This window comes from Salvia miltiorrhiza, chromosome 8 (genome assembly GCF_028751815.1).
Source record: "Salvia miltiorrhiza cultivar Shanhuang (shh) chromosome 8, IMPLAD_Smil_shh, whole genome shotgun sequence".
Taxonomy (NCBI): Eukaryota; Viridiplantae; Streptophyta; class Magnoliopsida; order Lamiales; family Lamiaceae; genus Salvia; species Salvia miltiorrhiza.
The window spans coordinates 23657119-23673282 of record NC_080394.1 but is presented as its reverse complement, the minus strand read 5'-3'; the positions used below and the strand labels follow the sequence as shown (position 1 = coordinate 23673282).

Genomic DNA, 16164 nt, shown 5'->3' with positions numbered 1-16164 from the left:
TATGTTCTTAAGTCTTAACAATTAAAAGAGCAAGGGCCAATTCAATTTTTCTTTTTGAAAATACAGTAAATAAATATGCATCTCTCCAAAAAGAAATCCCAAGCTAACTACGACGTCGTACCGGTGCTTTCATTTCCCTAGAAATCCCGCCTCGCCGCCGCTGATCGCCGCCGCTCGTTTCTCTTCTCCTCACTCCACATTACACTCCGACGAGCAACCACCACTCCGTCCATGGAAGCCCAGCCTGAATCCGACCCGAAAACCAACCGAGCGGAGAACCCGAAGCCCGACTACGAAGAAATCGAAGATGATGAAGACGAAGACGACACGGAGCTGGAAGAAGACGACGACAACGAGAAAACAACGGATGCCCGAATGCAAAGGGACCGAGCCGACATGGACTCGCTATTCAGGCGCCTCTCGTCGGAGCGGGTTCCGGTTCGGGTTCACGACATAGTCGTCAAGGGAAACAGGAAGACGAAGGATTCCGTGATCGAGGCAGAGGTGGAGACTCTGTTCAGAGATGCCAACAGCTTCCAACAGCTGCTGCGCGCCGCCGGTGTCGCCAAATTGCGGCTGCACCGTCTCGGTATTTTTGATTCTGTTAGTATCACGCTCGACGCCGGCCCGCCGGAACTTCCGGGGACGGCGAATGTCGTCATTGATGTTTCGGAGGGGAGTTTGCTCTCTGGGGATTTTGGCGTTTATTCCAAACCGGAGGTATTATTATTGGATTAATGGTGTTTATTTCGAAATCATTTGATTGATTATTATGTTTGTTGTTCGGAATTAGGGAGTTTGAAGAAGTATTGTAATTCGATTGGCGGTTTTTGGGATTTATGAAATTCTATCTCTATGTATTAGGGTTTATGTTGTTCTAATCTTATCTCATAAAATGGTTAGCTATGCAACTGCGGTGAAGTGGCTACTGGCAAAGCAACCAGTATAGTTAATAGGTAGTAAGTAATGATGATTGCACTAATATTCTTCCAGACTAGCTTGAGTAATCATCACTCGATTCAAAACTACTTGTAGAATGTGGAATTTGGTTTATAACTTGTGGAATGCTGAGCATCTTAAGGGGTAGGCTGGAAAAGGGTAGTAATTTAGCATACAAATTAAAGATTCCCTAAAGCAAATAAGAGATTGTGTTTTGCATTTTAGAGATTAGTCAGTTTTTCATGTGTATTGGAATTAATTTTTTAACAATGGAGTGCTTTCTCCTCCGCTTTCTTCTGCATTGTTTGGATGTAATTGATGGTTTTCTATCTTAATTTTTTGATATGCTAAAGTGCTTCTGTAGGCTAGATCGTGGTCTCTGGAAGCAGCAGCAAGACTGAAAAATCTGTTGGGGTATGGAGATTTGTGGGATGGTTCACTGGCTTATGGTTGGGGTCAGTCATTGGAAATTAGCTCAGGGGTGGCTTTACCCAGATTCAAATCGATTCCTACTCCAGTGTCTGGGAGAATATCTCTGCTTTCCCAGGATTGGTTGAAGTTCTCTTCCTACAAAGAACGAGCTCTTGGGCTCTCACTCAGTCTATTGTCAACGGGGAACCATGACCTGTCTTACAATCTCTCTTGGCGGACTCTAACAGATCCATCTCAAATGTCTTCCTACACAGTGAGGAGGCAGCTCGGACATAATCTGTTGTCAGCACTGAAGTATGCATTTAAAATAGACCATAGAGATTCACCAATGAGGCCAACTAGAGGATATGCTTTTGTTTCCACTACTCAAATTGGTGGCCTTTTTCCTGATTTACGGAGTTTGCGCTTTTCCCGTCAGGTATTATGCTCCTCTTTTAAAATTTCATTTCTTATAGTTTAAATAGTACTTCAGCAACTGCACTTTTCCAAGATATTTGTTTGGCCGAGCGATCTTGACAGCCGCATTGAATCTGCTGTTGTGGAGTCATCTCCTATTCTTTTGCAGTTATTCCTCACATTCTTACATACTTATTTTTTAAAAAATCAATGACAACTATGCTTCTTATAATGTTACATGATTTTGTTGTACTAAGTTTTAGTAACATGGTTAACTCTGAAGCATTTTGTCGGTGGATGTCTTGGTGGACCCATGATTTGTTCTATCATTTCTAAATGGAACATATGTTGTCTTGGCTGTAGAGTTTGCGATGAATTGGTTGGCTCTGGCTTGTCGTATTTTGGAAAGTGCTAAGTTTACTGATAAATTTAAACACCTTTTATTTTCATCTGAGATTATCTCTTTGTCGAACAGGAGTTTGATCTTCGTTATGCTATCCCCCTTGGATTCTATCGGGCTGCATTGAACTTTGGGATATCTGGTGGTGTTTTGTTTCCATGGGGGAGGGGATCTTTGAGTAGTCCCACGTATTTGCCTGAGAGGTTCTTCATGGGTGGCAATACTTCACCAGTTTGCTCCTTGATAGGGCCAACATCTATTTTAGGCTTCAAGTCGAGGGGAGTGGGTCTCGCTGAACCTAGACGAGCTACGAGAGAAAATTCAAATGATGAGAACTCTGGTGATTCTGGAATAGATCATGTTGGGGGAGATCTTGCTCTCACTGCCTTTGCAGACCTTTCTTTTGATCTACCTCTCAAGGTTCTTAGGAATGCTGGTATCCATGGGCATGCCTTTGCTTGCACTGGCAGTCTAAATAAATTGAGCGAGAATTCATTCAGGGAATTTTCTCTTCAGAAATTTAAGGATTCTTTCCGAAGCTCTGTGGGAGCTGGACTTGTCGTGCCGACTCAGCTATTTCGAATGGAGGTAAAGAGTTCTTCAGCTTCTAAAGTCTCATATATTAACTTCTGTTTCCCAATTTTCCTCTCTACGGCTGATTTTGCTAAAGTATAAAAGATACACACACTCGACACAGCTTAGATTCATACAATCTCCATTTCAACAAAAAGGTTCTCCCAGAAAGGAATCTGTTACTTACTGCAGGTTTCAATGTCTATACGAAGAAAAGTATGTTATTTCATCACTTTATCGGATGTTATAGACTATTTGCAGTCCTTCAATCTAGACTGTAAGATTAACCGGATAGTATTGGCTTACAAATTACATGATTGCAACTAGTATTATTGGGAGAATTTCCTAGTTTCCAACATGATTTGCTGCTTGTCGGAGAAAGGGCTCCTTCGTATCTATGCTATAACAAATTTCTAGTTAGAGTAATGGAGGAAATAAAACTTATGTGTTACTTGAGATGGAAGCAATGCAGAATGCTTTGAGATATTCTGTGTAATGCTCAAACACAAGGATTCCATCATTTGTTTCCTTTGATTAACAGGTCAACTACTGCTATATTCTGAAGAAACAAGAGCACGACAAAGGGAAGACTGGTGTACAGTTTTGCTTCTCTTCTCCACATTGATTTCGTGTTTTGATAACTCGCGGCTTATTACAGATTTAGAATTTGAGTAAGTTTATCTTCTTCATATCCAACTATAGACAGCTCTGAAACAATTTCTCGATGCAGCTCCAGAGAAAAAATTATATTTAATTCTTACCTTTCCTTGACTATGGAAAAAAAACATTTATTGTTGCTTCAAATAGATAAAGCTGCACTTCTTTTTTGATCATTTGCGGAGTCTTGAGTTTCCTTTAGTTTTATTGTTGAATCCTTTAAAATATATTGGCTTTTGCTGGGTGAATTGGAGCTTTGTTTGTGGTTTATTGAAAATGCTGGGATGAAGGATGCCACAGTTAATATTTTATTTCTTATCAACTGTTTACTTTGTGTGTTAAATTAAATAATTATAGTGAAAGTTCCCCAAGTCAATATTGCATAGTAGTAATAATTAGCATTTCGACATCCTTCATGAATTGCACAGCTGTTATGACTTTCTTTGATCTATTTTATTGTTGTATGAATTATATCCGAACTCGTCTTGATCAAACTACATCAGGATCCTGAAATAGCAAACTTCCATGGTATTTATCTAACAAGTTGAAAAATGTTTACTACAATTCATTACTATTTTCGTGTAAGGTTGATTAGATAATTATATGCTTATAAATAATATAAATATAACAAAGAAATACAGATTATAATATTTTTAAACTAACTCATAACTATATTAATGAACTTTCTCACAAGCTAACAAGTCAAATATAGTCAAGCTCAAGCTTGACATTGAGTCTCTCACTAAGCAAGTCTTGTGTGGTTGGATTGGTTCGGTTGGATTAGGTGGATACAATAGGAAAACCCACAAGTGAATCTCTTATTCTGTTTGGTCAATTTGTCAACTAATTACTGATATTTTACTCATTTTACACACCATATACATGGTGGAGAACAATATCAAAATTTTGGTATACGGCAATTATTGTATCAGAAAGTTAATGAAAATCCCAAATTTCTTGGCATATCGTAATTTCTTATACGGTACGATATTATACCATTTTTTTTTTATATGATAGTAATATTCAATTTTAAATATCGCAATATACTAGTGAATACCGACAATTCAATACTCCATTAGCCTATAAAATTAGTTCATTTTTACCATCTTGGAACATCCACAAAAATTAGTCCATTTCTATTTATGGACAATATCTCATTATATGGTGGACCCTTTTATTTACTCGTAATACAATTAATTATGATTATTAACAATATTTTTTAGGTGAGATATTTTCCCACTCACAATTAATATATTTAATTATTTTTATTAAAACTCATGTTGAATCTTTTTAGGACTATTTTTATGGACGGAATGAGTATATACTTCACCGTCAATGCATACCGCAACATCACTACATATTTTGGCTTTCCCCTAATAGAAATTAGCATAGACAATTAAATTTTACAACACTTATTTAAATCAATATATTATCAATGAAAAATTTTGTTTATTAGTTTAGACATAAAAGGGGGAAACTTGGTCCAACGAAAGACAAATATAAAGCTGCAATTATTTGGGGGATAACTTTGGAATAAAATAGATAGAATACCAATTCCTATAAGAGCATCCACCGGAGAGTCACCTAGATATAGAAACAGTCCCTCTCCCTTCATAACAGGGGCTTTGTAGCGAGCTCTATAAATTTTTCCTTTAATTTTTGAAGTCCGAATTTTAAATTAAATAAATATTAATTTTTTTTAAAATTAAAATTTTATTAAATTTAAATTTAAAAATTACAATAATTAAAATAGAAAATAGCATTAAATTACCTAAATTGCATTTACGACTCAATAGGATCAGATCTTGCCCAAATAAATTGCATTCGCATATTCTTGCATCTTGAGCCAAATATGTTTTGAATTCGGGCAAAAAAATTTGTGTAGCTTCGTGAGTGTTGCTCGACACCCCGTTGTCCCTCTCATCTCTCCATTCCATAGCATATTCTCCTCATCCTCGTTTATCATGTTGTGCAAAATAATGCACGCAAACTTGACATTAGTTTAGACCTAGCTCTTCATCTTCTCGTCAGTCGAAAATGAAGGACTCTTCACGACGTTGATCAATCTGGATAGATTTCATCAATTAAGTAGTACCTCATACTATAGTGAGAATCGTTAACCTCAAATTACACCGGCGAAGTCCTTCCCGCAAGAACATTGTTAAATGAACGTCGTCTAAAACCTTGCCTTTTCTAATTTTGTAAGCACTTAGGGCATGACTGGTATGCAGGAATGGAATGGTGATTCCTGCGACCATTCCCAATCATATGACTGGTACGGCTTTTGTAATGAGAATCATCATTCCCGATGGAATATCTATTCCCATGTACGAGATTAGCCATTCCCCCCTCCCCCATGGTATTATGTATTCCTATTTCCCACAAATATGAGATTACTCTATAATAAAAGTTTAATTTTTAATTAAATAATAATAATAAATAATAGTAAAATAACTTTAATAATAATAATAATAATAATAAATAATATCAATAGTAATAATAATAAATATAAATAATACTAGTAAAATAATTTAATATTATTACTATAATAATAATATAATAATTATAAAAATAATAAAATAATTTTAATAATAATATAATTTATAAAATTAATTATATATAAATAAATAATATTAGTAAAAAATAATTTTAATAATAATATAATATATTAAAATTAATTATAATAATAAATAATATTAGTAAAAAAAATAATTTTAATAATAATAATAATAATAAATAAATAATATTAAGTTAAATAATAAATATAATAATAGTAAAACAATGATGATAATAATAATAATAATAATAATAATAATAATAATAATAATAATAATTTATTATCATTGTGTTAATTTTATTTCATTCATATCCATTCATTCCTTGTAAATACCAACCACATGAATCCTATATTTCATTCCATTCGATTCTCATTAATGTCATTTCATTCCAAAATCCATTACATTCCCTTCTAATTCCATTCCTGCATACCAGCAATCACCTTAGGGGATGGCTGGTATGCAGGAATGGAATTGGAATGGAATGGTGATTCTTGCATCCATTCCCAATCCTATGGCTGGTACAGTCCTTGTGGTGGGAATCGCCATTCCTCCCCTCCCCCATGGTATTGTGTATTCCCACGAATATGATATTACTAAAAAATAAAAGTTTATTTATTTTACTTAAATAATACTACTAATAATAATATAATAATAAATTTAATAATAATAAAAATTCAAAAATAATATAATAAATAAATAAATAAATGTATCAATTAATAATTATAAATTATAAATTAATGATAAATAATAATAATAATAATAATAAAATGTAACAATTAATAATTATAAAATAATGATAAATAATAATAATAATAATAATAAATTAACAATTAATAATTAATAATAATAATAATATTATTATTATTATTGTGAGATTACTCACAAAATAAATATTTATTTATTTTAAATTAATAATCAATAATAATATTAAATACTAATTGTTAAAAAATAAAATAATTATTATTAATAATATTATATAATAAAATGTCACTCGTAACAAATAATAATTAATCAATGATATTATGAGATAATAATTTAAGTGAATATACATTCAAAATAATATAATAAAGTAAAATAATACTAAGAAATGTAAAAATAATAATTAAAAATTATAAATTAATATTAATAATAATAATAATAAAATGTAACAATTAATAATAATAATAATAATAATAATAAATTTAACAATTAATAATTAATAATAATATTATTATTATTGTGAGATTACTCAAAAATAAATATTTATTTATTTTAAATTAAATAATAATAATAATAAAAATATTATTATTATTATTATTAAATAATAGTTGTAAAAAATAAAGTAATTATTATTAATAATATTATATAATAAAATGTACTAGTAACAAATAATAATAATAATAATAATAATAATAATAATAATAATAATAATAATAATAATAATTATTATTATTATTATTATTATTATTATTATTATTATTATTATTATTATTATTATTATTATTATTATTATTATTATTATTATTATTATTATTATTATTGTGTTAATTTTATTTCATTCCTATCCATTCATTCCTTGTAAATACCAACCATGGGAATACTACATTTCATTCCATTCCATTCTCACTGTCATTCCATTCCAAATTCAATTCCATTCCCTTCTAATTCCATTCCTGCATACCAGCCATCCTAGAGTTTTAGATGCATGCCTTTTTTGATTTATTTTATTTTATTTTATGTTTTTGTTTAACACATAATTTTTAATCTTGGATGAACAACGTCTAAAACTTTGTTGATCATTCAATTTTACCATCAAAATTTATATACTCTAATTTAACTCATCTATCTATATTTCTCCTTCTCTCTTTATTTTCTCTCTCTCTCTATATAATATTTTCATACTATATTTTTCCACCAAAGTGAACATGAGATAAAAAGAGCGAGGACCACTAAAATGTGATAAAATTTTCTCTTCTTTTTCCCCCTTCTTTTCTCATGATAAACTTACAAGTACAATCAAAGAGAACACCCCCTAAAAAGACAAATTGATAATATATATGATGCTTTTCATAATCGATATCTCCTATTTTTATGCTATATTATACTTCTTTAATTATTTTTTCACGTATATTATTCTCATTTATTTCCAAGCAACTCTAAGTCTCTTGCACTATTTCTTGTGAAGTCTGAATTAATTTTTTAGATTGCTGGAGTTGCATATTGGGCTAAGTATTGATTCGTTTATTTCCACGTTTTGATGATTTTTTTAAAATATTTTTTATTTTATGTTTTCGTTTCACTTATAATTTATAGTATACAATGATTCAAAAGATCAACGAACAATGTGTCAACTTTGTCGAATAACTAAGTTAGACAGATTCTATTGTGGTCGTTGTTGTTGTGATTCATGCGTTTCACTATTATTTAATGCGTTTGTCATTTGTTTGTTGCGCACATATATTATCGTATTTTGAGTTCCTGTAATTTTGCGAGCTACAAATTAAGGTATTAGTGGCTTGCGTTTAATGGTTGTGTATTTCGAAGTGCTTTTTTTAAGCATTATGATAAACATCGGACACACAATTCAGATATCTGTATACATTTTTACAGGTGTTCGAAAAATATGAAAAGACACAATATGAACAATGAGTAGTGTTGGGTGTGTGCCTAAAAGTAGGAGATTAATGTTAAAGACGTGAGGTTCTGGATTCGAGTTTCGTCGCACGATTTTTAATTTTTTTTATTTATTTATGTAATTTATTCAAAAAATGAGGTAGTGTATACTCCCTCCGTTCTATTACAAATATTCTACTTCTAATAGTGTGATGTCTCATTACAAATATCGCATCCTCTTTTTGGCTATATATTTTCTCTCTATATCTAATAATTAAATAATTTCTACCAATTCACTTAATCTATTTTTTACACATTTCTTAATCTTCGCACCCAAAAATAATGAGACATTTGTAATGAGACGTAGGAAGTAATACCTAACAAACATAATCAACCACAATTTGTTCAATGTCCAATAACCAAAAATTGCAAAAATAAAAAAAGTGAGTTTATAAATTATAAGCATCAACAACATAACTCCATCAATGAAATATTCACTTTACTGATATTAAAAACACATCAATAGAAGCAACAGATGATAGACAACTACAACATTCAATTAACCAATGCCACACCCAATACAATAATAACTTTCTTTTTTAGGCTGTCCATCAATAATAGCACATTCCAAAAAAAAAGAAAATACTCTCTCTCACAAAAAATTATAGTTTCTACAATTATCTATTAATTTTATCTTTTAATCACTTTTCTTCTTAATAATCCTGCTCAAAAATAGCTAGAGAGCCATACTTAGGGAGGGAATATTATTCTTCTCTTCACGAAAGTAACTCTGAGAAACAATTGTAAATAACTTGTTCTTCTGCTTCGCAAAACCCTAGATTCGTCGATAGATAGCGATCTTCAATTTTCGTAGATTCGCAAACAGGTGTACTTTTTTTTTTTTTTTTCAATCCACAAATCGCCGAATAAAAGCCCGCCAAATTTGATATTCGGAAGAGAGATGATAAATGGAAGTAGTAATTTTACATTTTTTAAACCCTATTCTAGTATGAACGTGTCAATATTAGTAACTTTCTATTTCACATATTTTTTTATTGCTTATTGATTAAGCACAGTTAGATCTCTATTTCTAATGGACTAAATCTATTCCTACTTCTCACACTTAGGCCGATTCTCATTCTAACTAAACCATCATTTTATGAACTTAAGTAATATTATAAATTAAGAATTAATTAAACTTGTATAAATTAGACCATATCCAAATCACTAACCAAGGAGTATAAAGTAATTAGTCAAATATTCAAAGAGGTGGTCTTGGGTACACTCGGGTTGACCCGTGTCCAAATCTTAACCCGTTTCTTGATCCAAACCTGCATTCTGACTCAAATCGTATAAATAACACTATTCGTTTATACAAATTATGACACTGTCTGTAATTAACACTATTATGTTATACAAATGATAATGCGTATAAATGACACTATAACATTGTAAATGACACTGTATATAATTGGCACTATTCAAATAAATGACACTTCATGTAATTAACACTATAAGATTGTAAATGACACTATAATATTTTAAAATGTTACAGTGTCATTTATATAATTGAATAGTGTCAATTATAAACAGTGCCAATTTTATAACTGAATAGTGTCATTTACACGATTTGGGTCAAAATACGGGTTTGGATTAGCATGCGGGTCAGGATCTGGGTACGGGTTAATCCGGATGTACAGGAGATTTTGTGATATTCAAATAACATTAGGAGTGGACTTTAAAAATATCCAAATTGAAATAGGAAAAATAAAAATTATCCACTAAAATAAAAAACCTAAAAATTAATCACATTTACCATTTTACGCTTAAGATAAAAAAATTTAAAAATCATTTTCTAATTTTTTAGTTGTAAATTCGAATTTTTGTGCTCGAATTCACAACCAAGGTTATTTCTAGTTGTGAATTACAGCTTTAAAACTCGAATTTACAACCAATACCATTTTTATTTTATTTTTTTGATTCAACCAAGACCATTTTCAATAGTGAATTATTGTTTTAAAATTTGAATTCACAACCAAAACTATTTCTAATTGTCAATTATAGCTTTAAAATCGAATTCACAACTATCCTACATCCGAGTTGTGACTTCTAACTCAAAAACTCGAATTCATAACCAAGATTATTCATAGTTGTGAATTATAGATTTAAAACTTGAACTTACAACAAACATATATTTGGATTATTAATTCTAACTAGCATTTGCACCCCGTGCAATGCACGGAAAATATTTTTATATTTTTATATATATAAATTGATACCAACTCAATTAAATATAAGAAAAAAATTAATTTTCACTTAATATATTTGAGTTGAATATTAAAAAAATAAAAAAACAAAGAAAAATTCACAATAATAAAAATTGATATTGTGAAAAGGCATAAATAACAAGTAAAAAGAATAAAATAGAAAAAAATGATTTATTCAAAAAAAGAGGAGAGATGAGAGAGAATTTTTAAAAATCATTAATCTTTAAATAAATATAACTCTCCATTTTAAATCAAATATTTACATAAAATATATCAAATGAATGCTCAAATTTCACAATTTTAGAAAGAAATAATATTAAAAAACAAGAACACAAAGAAAAAATTATATTGTACAAATAAAACTTCAATTTTTTATAACTACAAAATTGCCACTTATTAATTTTGAAATCAATTTGAAATTGAAAATTATCTTCTTAATATATTATAAATTATTATATAAATATAAATTTATAAATTATTTATAACCAATGCCTTATAAATTGTGTATATATACACATATAAACATATACTTCATTATGGAATTATAAACGTGGGTTATGCAATTTTTCTTTTTAAACGTGGGGTGTGCATTTTTTAAAAATTATGGGTTATGCAATTTTAATTGAGTTAGTTACTTAATTTTTGAATATATACAATAAGTCATTATTTTTGTAAGAAATCATAAAATTGGCATTGAAATTGATTTAAATCAATTTCTAATTGAAAACTGCTGTTTTAATATAGTATAGATTTTAAAATTCGAATTCACAATTAAGAATATTCCTAATTGTGAATTCTAGCTTTAAAACTCGAGTTCACAACTCGAAAATTAACAACCAACCTATATTCGAATTGTGAATTCTAGCTTTAAAACTCGAATTCACAACTTACTTGGGTTCGAGTTGTGAAATCATCGTGAATCCAAAATTGGTTGTTAATTTAAGAACATCACAAATTTGGACTTTATCAACCTAAAAAGCCCAAATTCCTCAGCCTCCGCCGTGGACAGCAGCGCCACCACCCTCACCGGCATCCTCGACAACTCCTCGTTGTCGATTCCAACTCCTCCCACACCAGCAACAACAAGTCCAGGTTTGCGAAATTCTCTAGATTTAAATAAGAATTCCAAATTAGAATTGATTTTATCTCAATATTAAATTAATAGATATCTCAATTACTAGCGACCGGCTGTTGCAGCGCTGCGGGCTAGGCCGGTGATCGTCGCTCTCCCGATTGACAATGGATGCAGGCGCAACGCGCGATGATAACGAGGCCGAGAAAGTAGATTAGGGCGTAGAGGAAAACAATAAGCATCACTATGAAAGGTAAAGTCGAGAGTCTCGACCGACAGGGTGAGGATTTTGAACGGAGATGACGGTGGGGTTACGTTGCTGAGAGAGAGAAAGTGAGCGTAGGAGAGACAAGGAGATGAAAAATTGAAGAAGAAAATTATGGGTGATGAAAAATGAGAAAAAGGGGGAAAAAATGGTACTAAAAAGATATATAAGGATAATGATGCAATTTTACAAGTTTTTTTTTTTTTTTTTAAACTTAGTGGATAGTACTTTTTATTTTTGTTATATGAGAATTGATAATTTTATATATTGACTCTAAAATAAAAATACAACATACACTTCAATTAACTGATCTTTTATACTCTCTTCGTCCCAATTTAGTAAGTCAAATGAAGAAATAAATAATTTATAATAAAATTGGAAAGAAAAATTAACTTTTTTTAAGGATATATTTGTCTAAAAAGTAGGAGAGATAAAATGAAGATATTATTTTTCTAAATGAAATGAGAGATAATTATGTGTGAGCTACGATGATATTTGGTGTAAATAATGAATTTTGTGGAGATATTTATCATGTATTGAATTGTCATTTTAAGATGTGGTCTATTGAAATGAGACCTTGGAATAAAAAATAATATCTCTATTCATCAATTTGTGTCATAATTTGTCATTTTCGCTGTCCACCAATTCGTGTCCTATTTATTTTTAGTAATTATATTTTTTGACAACTAAATCACTTTTTTAAAAATTGCGCTCTTTCTCCGCTCAATAAATAAATAATATACTTTTTTTTTTTTTAGAAATTTGCCTCATTTCTCTAAAACACGAATTGGTGAGCATAAGAAGTATAACCTATAAACTTAAGACGAAGGAAATAACAAATACTCTGATGTTTTAATTTTATCACTCGAGAGTACCTCTTCGCAATGATTGCACTCAAAGAAGAAAAGAATAATGATTCGTGAGAAGATAAAACATATAATGACCTAACCATGGCCCATACTTGGAATCTCTTGTTTGCTTAAAGAGGGAAGGTAAGCAATATTTATCAAATATTTTCCAAGTGGAAGTCCAATTGTTTATGCAAATTTTTTAGTCGCAATATTACTTAGTACTAATACCAAATCTATGAATATCTTTGTTGAAAGGGTAGTCTTGGAATGGTCAATTTCTTGTGTCGACCATCTATCTCTATCTCTATCTCTATCTCTATCTCTATCTCATTAGAACTACATATATGCAACTGCAACAGGTTATTTAGGAGATAAAGTTTAATATGCTTGAATAAAATATCTTTTCTCATAGGTATCAATATAATTTTTGTTTTGAAGATTAATTTAAATCTGTATATAAACTTAATTTTTGTTGTTTGATTAGAATCATTAAATTAATTAAAATGTTTATTTTATGGGATGGATGGACTAATATCTTAATTAATTTAATGAATTTAACCAAACAACAAAAATTAAGTTCATATGTACTTTATGCTATTTTGGAACATTTCACAAGAGTATGTACTTTTTTTTTTGAATTTGTCTTCCACTAATATATAAAAGTGGATTTTTTTTCCACTAATAATATATTCACTTAATATTTATTAAAATTCGTATCACCAATAATTATGCACAATTTTATGGAAGGAAGGAGAATATAATTACATTTTTGGATTACATATCACCCCTTGTTAATGCGCCATGATATCATGGTGGAAGTCGGAATTTTAAGAGTAGCAAATATGTCTATATAAATTAAAAATCATATTACTATATTAGATTACAATTCAAATTTATAGAAGTATATGGATGAATAAAGTAATAAATAAAATCGATAATTCCACGTAAATACACCAACTTCGGCGAGAATTCATTTTTACTACGAACTCAAAAAAATCAAATAAAATACACGAACTTTATTTTTCGTTCAAATTTGACTTCGTTAAATCTTAAAATGTTAAAAATTGTCCCCTCTTTGAAAACAAATTACACAAAAAGCCCACTTTCAAATTTATGTGTACAAGAAAGTCCACTTTTAAATTTGTGTGTAAAATTTTAATAAATTATCTTGGTGAACATGTTTTCTTATAAGTATAATCGCACGCTCTCGTCAAAAATCGTATCGGAGCAGATTTTTATTGAGAATTTATAAAATATTCAATATATTAATTAATTAACTCTATATGAGAGGAGACTCCAAAGAAATTATAAATCCAGACAACTGTCCAAGATGAATACTTGCTTGAATTCATTTTATTGTTGCTTGGAATTTGACGATTTCTAGTATATGGATGAATAAAGTAATAAATAAAAAAATATCCGAGAGAAACCTAACTACAATTTCACAATCATATACACTACAAAAAAATGCACGATTACCGACGGCATTTTACCGTCGGTAATAAGACACGGCCGCCGGTGATAAAGGTTACCGGCGGCAACTCGCCGTCGCTAACCGGCTCGTCAGTAACGCCATTACCGACGGCGATTGGCCGCCGCCGGCATTTCCGCCGTTAAATACCGCCGTTGAACGGCGGAGAGTTGCCGGAAAATTACCGACGGCAAATGCCGTCGGTAATTAGCGGCGGCGAGATCACCGTCTGTAATTTCCACCGGACGGTGGTGGCACACACGCCGGAGTTGTTCAAGGTATTACCGAGGGCAAAATGCCGTCGGTAATTACCGACGGCATATGCCCTCGGTAATATTTTTTAATTTATTTATTTTATTTTATTTTATTTATTTATTTATTTTATTTATTTATTTATTTTATTGTATATCCACAATTTATTTCGGTATTTATACAGTATTGCATAATTTAGACGAACTTTCCAGTCGGTCACCCATCTTAGTTGTGCTCTAAGTCAAGCACGCTTAACCTTGAAGTTCTTTTCGAATGGTCACCAGTACAGAACACTCGTATTATTGATATATATAGTATCTATTAATTCATTTAAAGTCTACTTCAATATACAATATCATATATATTCATAACCTTAGAATATGTCGAGATGATATACAAAAAATGTTGTTAATTACGGATTGGGCTCGTTTCCGTTCTTATTTTTATGTCGGAAAAATATTTATTAATTAATTTATTATTAATTTTCGATTTTTTTTTATCAATCTAGTTTATACACCATTCATAACCTTAGTGTTGATTGATGAGTGAATCACTAATCAAATAAACATTATTAAGTTATAATTATCAGTTTCTCACTAACAATTTTGAATGCTTAGCAATAATATTAGAGTAGTGATGATTGATGAGTGAATCACTAATCAAATTAACATTCTTAAGTTATAATTATAAGATTCTTACTAAGAATCTTGAATTCTTAAGTAATATCTTACATTAGTGACGAGTGATGTGTGAATCACAAATCAAATTAACATTCTTAAGTTATAACTATAAGATTTTTACTAAGAATCTTGAATTCTTAGTAATAATCTTGGATTGGTGATGATTGATGAGTGAATCACTAATCAAATTAACATTCTTAAGTTATAATTATAAGTTTCTTACTAAGAATCTTGAATTCTTAGTAATAATCTTAGATTAGTGATGATTGATGAGTGAATCACTAATCAAATTAACATTCTTAAGTTATAATTATAAGATTCTTACTAAGAATCTTGAATTCTTAGTAATAATCTTGGATTGGTGATGATTGATGAGTGAATCACTAATCAAATTAACATTCTTAAGTTATAATTATAAGTTTCTTACTAAGAATCTTGAATTCTTAGTAATAATCTTGGATTAGTGATGATTGATGAGTGAATCACTAATCAAATTAACATTCTTAAGTTATAATTATAAGTTTCTTACTAAGAATCTTGAATTCTTAGTAATAATCTTGGATTAGTGATGATTGATGAGTGAATCACTAATCAAATTGGCATTCTTAAGTTATAATTATAAGATTCTTACTAAGAATCTTGAATTCTTAGTAATAATCTTGGATTAGTGATGATTGATGAGTGAATCACTAATCAAATTAACATTCTTAAGTTATAATTATAAGTTTCTTACTAAGAATCTTGAATTCTTAGTGATAA

General features: G+C 30.0%; 1 protein-coding gene across 2 annotated transcripts; it reads left to right on the top strand.

Moving 5' to 3' along the window:
* The first annotated feature begins 12 nt into the window (after positions 1-12).
* On the top strand, positions 13-3573 carry LOC131001990 (uncharacterized). 2 transcript variants are annotated; one of them, XM_057928661.1, is made up of 4 exons: positions 13-720; positions 1304-1789; positions 2243-2755; positions 3282-3573. In XM_057928661.1, exons 1-4 carry the CDS (start codon positions 232-234, stop codon positions 3363-3365), a joined length of 1572 nt encoding a protein of 523 aa, XP_057784644.1. In that variant the 5' UTR covers positions 13-231; the 3' UTR covers positions 3366-3573. The 2 variants fall into 2 exon arrangements, with proteins under 2 accessions (XP_057784644.1, XP_057784643.1); XM_057928660.1 differs by having other exon boundaries at positions 52-720; positions 2243-3573.
* The last annotated feature ends 12591 nt before the right edge of the window (positions 3574-16164 follow it).